This window comes from Equus asinus, chromosome 12 (genome assembly GCF_041296235.1).
Source record: "Equus asinus isolate D_3611 breed Donkey chromosome 12, EquAss-T2T_v2, whole genome shotgun sequence".
NCBI lineage: Eukaryota > Metazoa > Chordata > Mammalia > Perissodactyla > Equidae > Equus > Equus asinus.
Genome location: NC_091801.1, coordinates 74,509,296 through 74,524,137, shown reverse-complemented (window position 1 = coordinate 74,524,137; position 14,842 = coordinate 74,509,296). Strand labels below are relative to the sequence as shown.

Sequence of the window (14,842 nt, the reverse complement as noted above, 5' to 3'; positions counted from 1 at the left end):
AGGTGATAGCTTTTCCTTGAGTTAGACACAGCAGGACTTGGGTGCTGCCCAAGGAGACCTGAGAACACCAAAGTCAAAATATAATAGTACCATTCAACTAGTACCTTTCCTGTTTCTTATTAGTCTCTTTGCCTTCTTCTCAACTGATTCTCCAGTCCTTTAAAAGGCCAAAAATTTCAGCCAGTGAAGCGGGCAAGTGAGGTAGAGTGAGGAAGAGAGAAGAGCCCCCCTATTTTCCTTCGGGTTTGCAGTCCAGGTTCAAATCCAAACAGGGGGAGCGAGAAGCTTTAGATTGGATAGAGTGGGCAAGGGGGGCCTCTCTGAGGGGATGGTGTTGGACCCACAATCTGAATGACGGGCACGGTCCTATTAACCTGCTACTCGACATTTGGAGGACCACCTTCAGATTTACCTTAGAATTTTTTTTTTTTCTCTTTGCCTCCAAACAGCTCTTGTTTTAACCACCTGATCAGGCTATGTTTGCAATTCTGTTTTAGGTTGTGGCCCAGGCAGTGTTATTCATGTGTATGAACACAGCTGGAATCTTTATCAGTTACCTGTCAGACCGGGCCCAGCGCCAAGCCTTCCTGGAGACACGGAGGTGTGTGGAGGCCAGGCTGCGCCTGGAAACGGAAAACCAAAGACAGGTACCGATTGGAAACGTCGTGTGTCCCGGTTGTCACCTAGCCAGTCTCTGAATAACATGGAGCCTTTTTTCTCCCCAAACACATCCTGACTTGCAAGCGTTCTCTCAAAGTTTGTGTTATGGGATTCCAGGGTCTAAAATAGTAATGTTGGACTTACAGGTCAAAGTGGGTTGGTCTTATTCTCCACACTCAATTAATTGTTCCCTGCAAAGAATAAAATGATTCTAGTCACAAAATGATTTTCTGACACCTTTCACTGACATCTGTGTTTGTGAATAAGGCCATGATTCCTAAAAACCATTAACGTTCTCATCTTTGGCTCTCCTTTTTTGAAACTGTCAATTGTTAATTCCAGTGAAATTTTTCATTATGTAACAATTCAAATTATAGTAACCCCAGAAAAGAATCTTGCACATGTGTAGTTCCTAATTGCTCATCCTGTTAGAAGAGATGATTGAACACAATCAGTTTAAAGGACATGATACGAATTCCCGGATAGGGCTGCAGTACGAAGGCAAGTGGGGTCGGGGATGGGGCGGTGAGTTCCAGTTCAAAGAGGTTAAAATAGAGGAGTTCTTAGACATCCTGATTGGGTGAATGTTATAAGGATTTGAAAAATAGCTTTGGCCTCAAATTGTATGTTTCCTCAAAATAAAATTAGCTTTCAAAGAATAAAGATTTGCCGCTGTTAAAATGATTCCTATATTAAACGTTCATGCATCTTTTGCTTTGAAAGCAATTTTCAAAGAGGAATCACAGGCATGTGTTGCAAATTGATTATAGAATCAACACATTTCATGTTCAACATGTTTATATACTCTTGAGAATTCTATGCTCAGGAGATATATTAGTTTTACCATACTAGGCTCTTTTTTTTTTAAGTTTTGTCTCTGGATACATGCATGATTTATGCAATAATGATTTGAGAAATTATAAAGAAAGTAGCTGCAAAAAACCAGTATTTTCCTCATTTTAATTTCATCAAATCATCAGCAAAACATAGATCTTTAAAGTGAGCAAAGCCAGGTCTGTGTGATAACGGATAAGGCAGACGGGTAGGGGGCAACTTGCCAAAACTCAACCCCCAGTGCCATATGTTAGTCCCAGGGGCACAGAGGAAACTACTGAATTTCCAGATCCCACATGGAATTCGCGGGATTCAGATTTATGAGATTTCTAAGTTAAGGTCTAAAATGACTATGGAACCTCATAATAGATTTATTTTAGCTGCCCTGAATATCCCTATAAAATAATTTAGAAAAACAACTTTAAGAAAGAAATCACCCTGTACAGTAAACATAAGTATCTCGCAGGACGATATATCGTGTTCCTCTGCAAAGCAGAGCAGTTGCCAGACGGACACGTCAGTCTTTCCATGGGATCTATGCCACTTCAGAGAATGCTGCCATATTAATAATTTATTCAACTGCTTTTGATGCCCTGTCACAACCAGAACTGCAGTTGTGGGTGAGCTGTGTGGGAAGCTGTCTTTTATTTAATGTTTGTGAAATATTAGCGACACTGAAAATGATTGCCTTTTCCTGCCCATAAGACTTACTTCTTTTCCCATCTTCAAGTTGAGTGTCTTGGAGTCACTGTGGTGTAACAATCTAACAGGGTGGAGGGACCTTTCTCCATCCGCTCTAATGTTTTTTTTTTTTTTAAGTTGCTGGAAGGAGGAATAAAATAATAAGATTCAGAGGTGAGAACAGGTGACAACTCAAATGTAGTGAGGAGTTCACTGGAGTTCATACCACAGCTGTCTTACCTCCTAGTTGGGTCACCTCAGCGCTTTAACTCTCAATCCTCAGTTCCTCATTCATACGTGGGGAAATACATCTCTTTTCAGCATTGTGTTTGCTTCAAATAAGATAATGTATATAAAGCAGTACAAAATTATAAGTCAGCCTCATTACTTTCATGGATGAAATACAAGAAAAGATTATCTTTTGGTGGAAGATTTTTTGTTCTGAGGATTAAGTAAAATACTCTGTCTGTTTGTTATAGTCCTGTGTTCACAGTTATGATAAAGTATTTCTGGTATATTGACCACCCGCCTTGCCCCAGTGGTTGTATCTAAGATAGCCGGCTCTGTATTATTCAATGCTAAAGTTACTTTCCATTGAAATTTGATCTCTGCTTCAGGTTTCCGTTATCCCTGAGGACTTCCTCAGTGATAGATGGGCAGAGAAGGCAGAGGCTTTCAAACGAGATAGCCGAGGATTTGAAATCTTTCCGTAGTTACTTACTCTCTTAGTGGGTTTGAGCAAGCTCTGAGTCTTAGTTTCTTCATCTGTAGCATGGGGATAATAATACCCTTCTGGAAGAAAGAATGGTTAGAAATATAGTATGTAGTATTCTTGCAGCTCATTGAAGAGTTTCTATTAGCATGGTTGTGCATAATGATTTATGTGAATCAGCCAACACAGGTCCCTCTCAGGAGGACTCATTGGATAACATATTATAGATTGGCTTGTCTTGGTTTAAACCCCGAATGAAAGTTACTCCCATGGAGGGAAATCAGGATAGTGGTTCTCCTCAGGTGTACAACCATCAGAACTCAGCATTAGGCTCCATATCTTTTAAAATATCATGTGTCATTAACACACGTAAATCCATCCCCATTTGCATCTTATCAGAGCAGGTTATAATACCATAACTGTTAGAAATTCTATACCATGTGAAGGAAACACTGTACGTGCCTAAGTGACTGCAGATCCTTTTTCCTTGGGAAGTTATGCCAAAGACAAATGGCATTTTATTTTTGCAATTATAATTACAGAACCAAGAAGTCTTACTCTACAGAAATGTTCAAGTTTTATGGGATTTTTTTCAAGCATTGGCTTTATTTCACGGTGGAATACAAAGGAAACATGTAAATGACTTAATTTGTTCAACCATGAATTAATTTATTTATTGAGGGTCTAGTATGTGCCATGAGCTTTACTGGACATTGGGAGTATAATGACGATTAGTAATAGGTTCCTGGTCTTACAGAGTTTACCAGATATGGAAAGAGATGGACAACCTCACAGACATCTAAGGTAATAGTATTTGCGTCAAACCTAAACTGGAGGCTGATAGAAGCCTTCCTCAAAGAAATGATGCCTGAGTTGACACGTGAATAGAATTTAGCTCAGTAAAGAGTACCCCTAAAGGTCAGATGACACATGCAACCATCTTGAAGGAAGGGAGAACATAGTTTCTTGGAGCAATTATGAGCCCTCCCATGATAACTCAGTTATTATTCATCCTTCTACTCATGGTGGAGTCGCAGAGACAAATAAGACTCAGTCTCTACTCTGGCTTGGACCTGGTGGATGCATAGAACTTTCTTTCCTCTCTTCCAATAAATAAAGAATTAGCAAAGAGACTGACAATAAGATACATATGAAAGACAACAAGGTTGATAGCCCCCAGCAAAGTTATGTACTTTCTTCGATGGCATACCACTGCACTTTTCAATTCTATGAAAACCGCTTATTTATATTTATTGAAGTTTAAGTATGGACCAGGCATTGTTCAGTGTGCTTTGTATACCAAAATGAAGAAAGTCCATTGCAGGTCTCTATGACGGCATGCCATGCTGGATGTCAATCATTACATGCCTGTTTGTTAGGGTAAACTGTGAGCCCCTTCAGGGTGACCCAAGGCTCATTCTTCTACACAGCCCACCTAGCAGTGCCTGAAAGCCAGCATGGAATGTTTGGTTATGAAATGGCTGAGATTCTTAATAGTCAATAGTGGTAACTAAGCTTTTTTCCAAAGAAAAATTGCCAAGCTGCAGATAGAGAATGAGTGGCACTTCAGCCATGCTGCTGCTTACTTGGGGGTCCCCTAGCATGATGAGATGCTGGAGGTCCTGGAAAACATGCTTTTCCTTGGATAAACTGAGGTTGCACGCTTGGTTCTTAAGTTAAAAGCAAGCAGGCGGGAGAGACTAGAAAATGTCAAAACCCTGCATGTCTTCTAAACTAGTTTTTTAACAAAGCTCCTTGAAGATGGCTGTCTACCTTACAACATCTCCTTTCCTTCCCATGGTAACTGGCACAATGCCAGGCAGAAACTACTGAATGGGCCCAAATATTAACATTTTTAATTTAGATAATTGGCTTCAAGAAGCTGAGCATATATTGGCCCTTTCCTTCAGGGAGGCGAGGACTTTGCCCTTTTTTTTTTTTTTTTTTTTGCTGAGGAAGATTAACTCTGAGCTAACATCTGTGCCCATCTTCCTCCACCTTATATGTGGTTGTCAGCACAGCATGGCTGACCAGTGGTGTGGGTTCACACCCAGGATCTAAACCTGTGAACCCAGGCTGCCAAAGTGGAGTTTGCTGAATTCAACCACTATACCATAGGGCCTGCCCCTGTTTTTTTTTTTTTCTTTTAACAATTTTATCACCAATTCGAATAGCATAGATCATTCCAACCATCTCCTATTTGTTCTCTTGGTCCCCAACTTCTCTTTCTCCAATCTGTTCTCCATCCCAAAAGCCTGGTCTGGTTCAGAACCGGTACGTTGGTTGTAGGGGTTAAAAGCAAAATCTTCAATGTCTGGAAAAATCTGGATTCCCCTCCTACTTCCTGCACTTCCTAGCTGTGGGAACTTAGGCAAATTACTCCCCTCTAGAGACCCTGATTTTGTGGGTAATATGAATATAATGATTCTACCTTCCTCCAAGAATTGTGGTGAGGATTAAGGGTGAACAGTTCTTAGCCCAAGGCCAAGGATGTGCTCAAGTCATATTAGAGAGGACGCCATGATGATAATAACATTGATGTCACTCTTCAGCAGGAAAAGCCTTCAGTGGCGCTATTCCCTCCAACGTAGCATCCAGAACCCCCCACATGGCCCAACAGGCCCTCCAGGATCTAGCCCCTGTCCTCTCTCTGGATTTTTCTCCACCCCTTATCACTCACATCACACCAAATGACTGTCAGCTTCCTGAACTCATGTTTCACCACCCTATGCCATGTGGTTCTTTCAACCTGGAAAGCTCCTTCTTGATGTCTCTACTCTGAAAATTCTACTCCAGCATCCCTTCCTCCATGAGGCTTGCTTTCACCTCCCAGGTGGAGCTGAAATGCTTTTCTTGTGCTTCCAGCATGCCTTAAAGTTAACTCTCTTATAGAACCTGTCAGAATTTATGACATTTACTAGTCTGCATTGCTCTCTTTCCATGGCCAGTAAGGACTATTAAAAGCAGCTACTCTGTCTAATTCATCTGATTCTCAGGGGGTTTTCTAGCACAATGGCTAGAATATGAGCTCTTCTGATTAATGTTTATGTAACTGAGTTATATTGAATTCAAACTTTGGCTCTTGGCTTCACGTCTACCTACATGAGGGTCATGCTGTAATAATTCTCTTGCGTAAAAGTGGCGAGACTTGTGCTCCTTGTGACCTGCATTAAAAACTTGGTGGGAGGAGGACTCTTATCCAGTTCAGGAGGGACTGGGGCAGGCTGAGTGCGTGTCTTATGCAGACCTGCTAGGGGAATTTTCCATCTGGAAGCCACATCTTAGAACATCTCTCTTTGGGGAGTTAAATTCTAATTATGGTGGTTTTTGTAATCCCACTTCTCTTCCCAAATGATCCACGTGGCCCATATTTATTTTGAATATTAAAATGAATTAATTGTTTTTCTTTCAGCTTTGCAAATTGCCTAAACCTACTTATGGTAATCATGGCATTTCGAGGTGTCTCAGAAGCTCTGGGGACACTGGGATTTCGTTTCTGATGATGCCATATGTTGCAGCAGCAGGAAGATTATTATTAAATGCAGCAGATGTTTTAGCGGTATTAAAGCAATTCCGTTTAACTTAAACATCTTTGTTAGACAGTATTGGTGTAAGTTAGTAGTTCGGACAATAGATTGGGTGTCAAAGTTGGTTTTCCTACTGAGTTCTGAGTTGGTTGATTTGATTTATGTCAGTGCCCTATAGCATCTCGGGAATCGTTTTTAAAGCTACAGATAGCTCTTAACTATTACGTAAGGCAGAGCCTTGTCATTCATTCATTCAAGGAAGAATCAAGGTTGACCTGAAAGTGGCAGAGTCTCAGAATATTTGTTTTTTCTGCTGCAACTTGATGACTCATCTCTTTATCCTCCAAAAACCTCTTGAGCTTTCTACCATCAAGCCATTTTTCTGCTATTCTCCATCTCTTACATTCAAGACCACCCACGTACAATCCATGATGGTCATCCTTATCTGTTATTAATATATTTCATGTTAACTGTTCTCTAGTTTATACTGGAATATTATCCATTTCTAAACATTCTTATTACCTTATACACTCATGTCTTTGCTTTATGCTTTTTCGCTGCCCGGTATAACATTCCTTTCATCCCTAAACTTTATCCACTCTTCAAAGCTCAGCTCAAAGGTCACCTCCTGCACAAAGACCCTCTCTGTTCCCCCTGCTGTGACCACCATGAGTGTTTCATTTGTGTATTTCTTTATGGAATTAATCTCTTTCTACATTCTGCTATGCTCTTGCTTTATTTTTACTTCGATGCCATAGACTCTGTGAAGATTCAGTGTATGTTTCATTGGTGTTCTTCACAACAGCTGTGGAGCTGGAAGGGTAGAAACCCAAGCCGGGAAGAAAAGCAGAGACAGTCAACATATAATGAATGTTGTAATTGTGTTTTGAAATATTGTTTCATTCAAAAATATTTGTGAATAAATAGATTTGGTAAATATTCTCATCTTGTGAAATGGTTTCTGGGATCTTTATTCTCCAACACCAGGAATCTACTATCTCCTTGACAGGTAACAGCTTTAACTTCCTCAATTCACCAGTGCAACTTTACCTTCCATTATTCTTTTATGTCAATGACTTCAGCCTAGGTAGGTTCTGCCTAAGCAAAATTTTAAAAATAAATTTTAATTAAAGGCATTTTCTTGATCATCCTGTAAGTATCTCTGCCTCTATGTTCCATTTTTTTCATAGCTCCATTTCATTTCTTTTCATATTTCACTTTCTTTTCTTTCAAGCATTTGGGAGAAAAAGTAAAATATTATTCTAATCACCATCTTCCCTGAATATATAATGCTCCACAATTGTGTTGTCACATTGAGTTTCCTATGATGATGGAAATATTCTGTATCTGTGCTGTCCAAAAACCACTAACCACGTGTGACAGTTGAACAGCACAGGAAATATGGCTAGTGTGACTAAGGAATTGATTTTTTAGTTTTGATTAATTTAAATAGCCATTTTTATCTCTTGTCTGTCTTTTGGTGATTTATTGTGACTTCAACCATCACTTCTGGATCTTTCCTATGGCAGCGTTCTAACGCCATGTTCTTTGCTGAGCTTCAGATGTCCATCATCAACATCCTGCCAGACAGCTTCATCTGCATGTCCCACAGATATCACTGGCTCAGCTTGTTCATGATCCTCTCATCCTCTAAAAATGTACTTCCTCTCTATATGACTCATCCTTGTACCTGATCCATCCAATCAACTGAGGTGCCAATTCCTGTTAATGCCGTCTCCACCATATGTGTACTAACTGTCCCTGTATTTCCTTTTCTAATACTGTTTAAATTCTCCCACAAAAAAGATTTCTAAATGGCGCTAACCGGTTTCTAAGTAGTGTGAACTGGTCTAGCCAGCCAGAGTCACTCCACCATAAAATTCTTCTTAAAAAAGAAACTGTATTTTGCTTTTTCCCATTTTCTTTATGATCTATGAAATAGGAGCCTCTAGAGACATATCGGACCTCATGGGAATGTATGGAGCATGAGCCACTGTTTTCTCCCGTCTATTCTTGCCTCTCTCCATCTTAGAGAAAGTAGGATTCCTATGTAATGTATTCACTGCCAAAGCCTTTTTGTGGGATAAGAATGTGGATCCTCTCCTCCCTACAGGGAGTCCACCCATGCGGGCTTCTCTCCTCCCCATGGGGAGGCCACTGATGCAGTGAGCCCCACAGTGGCCCAGCTGCTGTACTCTAGGTGGAGAGCTGTAGCTGACACAAAAAGAAGGCATGGGAACCCCATGTTCACTCACTTTGCAGCCACAGGCCCCATCCCTTTGCTGGTAATAAAGTGTCTGTCTTGATTCTTCTCTGCTTCCCATATCTACTTCTCAACTTGGTCATTTGAGAGGTGAGGCATGTAACTAAGTCACATCTCAGAACCCCAGCATAGAGTGTAATGTCTATCAGAATCATCTTCTTAGTACCCAAGTTTGATATAAGACCTCACAATACAGCCCCCCATCCCTTGCTATTGCCTGTAAAACACAAACAAATCTCATTTGGCCAGTATTACAGCCCATCCACTACTTGGCTCCAGACCAACTTTTCAATCATCACTTGTTACCTCCATTCTTGTACTCCAACAGACATGCCCCACACTTCTGTGCCTTTGATTTTTTGCTAGTTGTTCCCTGCTTGCCCTCTAGATCCAAACTCTAACCTTCTCTGCCTTTCTTTGTACCCCAGGAGACTTATCTTTATGGACGCATCAACAGGCTCAATACCCTCTAACTTCTGGTTGGGTCTGACCAATGGGAGGCACTGGATGTAGACTAGAAGATGGGAGGGCAAAGAGGTCAATGGATTTATCTCCTCGTCATCTATCCTGCTGGGCTATGGGCTGACAGGTGCTGCATTTTTCTACCAAAGGTGACAGCTCCTATGAGCCAGCCCTCTCTTATAGCTACAGGATTTGCCAGGTTCCAGGAGTGTTTGTAACTCCGCTCTTCCTGGCCCTGGGGTGCTTTCCCATCCATTGTTGGGTTCCTTAACTCTTCATTAGACTCTCTTCCTTTACCCCTCTTGAGGTACCAATTGTCTCCTGCCAGGACCCTGAATTACTTGCTCCTATTGCTCCCTTTGCATGAGATGCCCAACTCCCATCTCTCTCCATCTGTGTTTGTGAGGCAATTTAGTAGAGCAGAAAGACTAGGAGTCAAAAAAACTCTGCTCTGTCCAATATGGTAGCTACTAGCCACATGTGAATATTGAGCACCTGAAATGTGCCTGGTCTAAATTGAGATATGCTGTGAGTCTAAAATACACACCAGATTTTGAAGACAATACCCAGAAAAAAAAAGGATTGCAAATTATCTCATTAATAACTTTTTATGTTTTGGTTCCATGTTGATTACACATGGTTATGTCTGGTTAAATAGAATATACTATTGACATGAATTTCGGCCGTTTCTTTTTACTTTTTTAGGGTGCACTAGGAATTTTTTAATCCCATGTGTGGCTCACATGTTTCTACTGGACAGTGCTGCCCAAAGGTGTGTTCCATTTCAGTTTGCCACAAGTTGTGAGATCACCTTGTGCATGAGTTTCCTCATTTCTCAATTAGAAATTATAATTCCTGCCCTAACCCGCGGAGGTGTTCTGAGAGGCAAATAACATAATGTCTGAAAAAGTGTTATTTCAACTGTAAAGAACTCTACAAATGTTAGGGCTATTTCTGTGAAAATCTCACCAACGCCCCAAACTGATGCTCAAATGCCCCCTCTTTAGGAAGCTGCTTCTACTGTTTGCAGTCATGAGCTATTTCTTTTTCCTTGGCACTTAGAAATTCTTAGTTAACACAGGTTTTTCACACTGTGCCTAGTATCGCACTTAGCACCATGACTCCCTCTAGTTGCTGGTTAGATTTTGGAGAAGTGAGCACAGGCCCAAGATTAATGGCCTTTCACCTTCCTGGAGCAGCTGACTTCACTCAAAGGGTAGACCACCAACCCTTGCATTCCATCTTGCTGTCTGCTTCTTTGCAATCTTCCCATTACATTATGTGCACCGTTTGGCATGGCAGAAGGAGTGGGAGCTTTGAAGAACAACCTGGATTTGATGGCTAGTGCTAACTCCATATCTGGGTGATCTTGGGTACACCGCTTAAACTCTCTGCACTTTGGATCCTTCGTCTGTCAAAAATGATAATCCCTGTATCCCAAGGTTGTTGTGAGGAAATCAAGCAGTATAGATGAGAGCTGGGCATCATAGTTGGTCCGTGAACTATTGGACAGCCTGGACCACACCCTGAGTTTTGCAGCAGAACTACTCTCATTTTAATTAGTACAACTTTTCTTCTTGCTATTTGTGTTCTTATTCATATTTGGCATCCCTGGGCAGTGCTAATTTTAAATACTCCCCCTGATTCCAAGAGAGGCCAGCACCCTGCACTCATTTGCATACAATTAACATTTCCAGAGGCAGTTCAGACAGAAGAAATCAATCACCATCACTGCCCTCAACACCTTTGATCCAGCCTGGAGGAGCTGAGGAGCAGCCCAAGAGCCACGTGGGGCCCTTTTATGTCATAAATCTGTCCAGGGGATTTTGACTAAGAAATTTGAACTAGAAACCTAACCACAACCCAACTATGAAATACTGAAGGGAAGGCATGCTTCATTGCCTGGATATCGTTAAAGCCAAAAGCCATAGTAGATTGAAGCAGGAGGGAAATAAAATACGTATTTTAAAAAAATGATCCATGCCTAAAATAGCTTATTTCACCTGGATTTGACTATGGTTCCATTGATGAGAATTCTATATCTTCTATTTTGCATAAACCCACTCAAAATGGATCGAACATAAAAGAGAACAAATAATTTAAAAATACTTTTAGAGCAATCCGAGTACAGAACCATTCTAGAATTTTCTGTTTCTTTGTTTCTAATGTCGACAAAAACAATCCATAACCAATCTATAAATGAAAATTTGGGGTGAGTTTATTCTGAGCTAAAATGTAAGGACCATGGGCTGGGGCCTTTCTTCCTGAAGGAAGAAAGAGCACCAACGAAGTGGGGTGTACAGAGTGGTTATATACCCCCAAAGAGGATGTTTCACATATGACTGAAATGTCCCTTTTACAATAGTCATGAGACTGCTTTGTCGGCACAGTGATTGATGGACACAGCAGGTAGGTTGCTGTCTCGGTGGACACAGCAGGGTGGCAGGTCTGTTGTCTCGAGCTGGGTGGTCACAGGTCAGCTGGGTGGTCAAAGGTGAGCACAGCAATCAGTTCCTAGCCTAAGGAAAGATGCTTATCCCTAAAGAAATGCCAATGTCGGGGGAAGTTGCACCTTTATCTTAAGGACATTTGTTCTTGCCGTAGGAAACGTTTAAAGCAGATATACAATGCATGCTCAATGGCCACAGTGAGGCCCTTTTGGAAAAACAAAGGCCGAATTAGGTTTACACCAAATAGCTTCCTCATATACTCCAATATATCCTATTGCTTGCAATTTCTATTTATCACTAATCTTTTGCAAATGTCTTGCCCACACCTAATTTGAAAGCAATTTTTTTAGAAGGAAACCAAGTATTTCCAAAGCATTCAACTTTTCATAGAAACAGAAGCTTGCTTTCTTTTCACGTTCATCTTTTGTTGTTTATACCATACTCAATTAAATTTGGTTATAGCGATAGCAAATGCAACTGACATAAATAAATCTGGAAACAAACAATACTACTTCTTGGTAAAGATACAACATAACTGATGAGGCGGACATGGGATGTGGACTAGACAAGACCAGCCAGCCATGAATATTTAGCATATTGGGAGCCTCCATCAGTGGGATAAGTTATTGACTCAGTTGAGGTCTACTGGAATGCAACGTCATGTTGTCAGTTACCTATGAAAATCAAAGTCCAAATTGATCTTTTAAAATAATGAAACTCCTCTTGATTTGCAGTCAGAGTCTACGAAGTTGAGATAGACTGAGAACTATGCTTTCAAGACAAGAAGAAATTTGGCATAGGGTGAAATAATCACGGTTTCAACCTCCATTCACTCAACAAGCATAGATCTTTCCTTCTCCAAAACTTTTGTCTCTCCAGTATTTCCTTTCTTAGTGACTAGTACCACTGGCCATCAGCTCTCCAAGCCCACGCTAGCTCCTCTTCTCCTTCCACCCTGAGATCCAGTCATAATCATGAGCAGTTGGTTCTCCTTTCCGCCCATCTCTCATATTTTTCTCCACCTTTCTACCCCTACTCTCTGCTCCTTTTCTTTCCTGGATCACTGCAACAGCCCCTAACTCCTTGCATTTTGTTCCTCACACCACAACCAGAGCGATCCTTCTAAAATGGAAACCTGCTCAGGTCACCTCCATGACTTCTGTATGAGGTTGAATAGTGTCCCCTCAAAATTCATGCCCACTCGAACCTCAGAATGTGACCTTATTTGGAAGGAAAGTCCTTGCACATGTAATCAAGTTAAAATGAATTCATACTGGATTCATTGTGACTCGTGTCCTTGTGAGAGGACGAGAGAACACACAGAAACGTAGAGGCAGAGAGGTGAGACACCCAGGGCAAAGGCCGTGTGAAGATGGAGGCAGAGACTGGAGTGATGCATCTGCCAGCTGAGGAACCCCCAGGACTGCCCACAGCCACCAGGAGCTGGGAGAGTGGCACGAGACGGTTTCTCCCTGAGGGCACCCAGAAGGAACCAAAGTGCCTATGCCTTAATCTCAGTCTCCTGACATCCAGACCTGTGAGAGAGTAAATGTCTGTTCTTTTCAGTCACTGAATTTTGTGGTAATTTGTTATAGTACTCCTAGGAACCTAACACAACTCCCCATTGCCTTTACAATGCAACACGATCCATTTCTTACCTCTCTCCCCACCTTAAACTTTACCTGGATAGAATTAGCAAAGACTAGTCCTTATAAAGCACTTACTATGTGCTAGATACTATGCCTTTTACCTATATTACTTTATTTAATCCTCAGAGTAACCCCACAAGGTGGGTGGTATTTTTACCTCCATTTTATAGGTGAGGAAACCCATAAACAGAGAGGTTACGTAATAGCTAGCAAGTTGCGGAGCTGGTACTCAGACCTAGACAGTCTCGCTCCACAGCCCATATACTAACTATTATGCTGTGTGGATTAATGAAGTCTCCTGGACATACCATGCTGCTCACAATCTGCCCCTCCCTCGGGAGGACCCTGGCCCTCTCTTCCTCACTGGAGACCTCTTGTAGTCTCAAATGATGGGAAACCCAACTCGTACTGGTCTTGGCAATAAAGATAACATCTTGCCTCATGTTACTGAATGTGTAGGGGTAGGTGCACAGTTGTCACAACAGGACCATGATTTGATTGATGGGAATACGCAGAGAGATGTGGAGAAATCAGATGAGCTCTCTTAAGTAGAAATAAGATACAGGGAGGCTACTCAGAGAAAGAGATCCAGTGGTCCAGGGAAGTGCCGGCATCCAGTGAAACCTCCAAGAAGGCTCCTACTGCCGATGATGGAGCCTGGCCAGACCAAGGGTGGTGTAGGGTTTTCGAGAAGTTCCCTTTGATTTTCTCACATGGGGTTTTTAATGCCCTCTTGACTCCTCACAACTATTCTAAAGCTTCCAGCTTTGCACCTGCCTTCCCACTAATTGCAAGAAATTGATAACAACCCCAGAAGGTCATATGCTAAGGTGTGCACTCCTCCTCCAGTCCAGCTTTAGACTTGCCTGAGTTCCATTCCTAACAGGCTTCAGGCACAGCTTGATCCAGGGGTTATCCAGTACACTTGGTTGATTTTCCTTCATTATTTAGAGCTCAGATAACTCATCATTATCTAATCAAAATTCCACATTAATTGACTTTTTCTCAGAGCCCTCTTCAGAGCTTTCATAATAGTAGCAAATGTAATATTACTATCCAATCATGTTAGTACGTTATGGAATGTAGACCAAACCCCGTTAGGTGCCAGAAATAAAAATTAAATGAGATATTTTAGATAGAATTTTTCAGAATAGACTGGAGTTTGGTAAGCTTGGCACTTTCCACCTTATCTTATAGCTCTATGAAACATGTCTCATATCTCTCCACATGATTGTAAATTTCTTGATCAATTGAGGACTCATGTTTTTCCCACATAATATCTAACCTGACATTAGACATTCAACATTGTTTCCAATGAATAAAATAATGATTGGATTAAGGGGAATTTCCCATGAGATCCCTTCCCCAAATATGACAGTATTATTGACAACTACTGAAGAATCATTTCCCTTCCCTCCTTAGTCAGTTGGATGTGGATTTTGCGGAGGTTTTCATATCCCACAGGGAGTGCTCCTCTTGAACTGTCTATTCCATCAACTCCTCTTTCTTCCTTCCCATTGGCCAAGAGTCTGTGTTTCAGCTCTACGGGAGCCACCTCTTGTGTCTGTTAATCACTGGGGTGTAAATATTTCATCTTTATACCT

General features: G+C 41.3%; 1 protein-coding gene across 4 annotated transcripts in view; it reads left to right on the top strand.

The window, feature by feature from the left end:
• Window positions 1-14,842, top strand: part of ADCY8 (adenylate cyclase 8) — a 216,254-nt gene that overhangs the window by 46,663 nt on the left and 154,749 nt on the right. For all 4 annotated transcript variants that reach the window (XM_014831341.3, XM_014831339.3, XM_014831342.3 and 1 more), the window contains exon 2: window positions 498-647. In XM_014831341.3, the coding sequence (XP_014686827.1) occupies window positions 498-647 (150 nt within the window). The remainder of the gene's footprint in view (window positions 1-497; window positions 648-14,842) is intronic.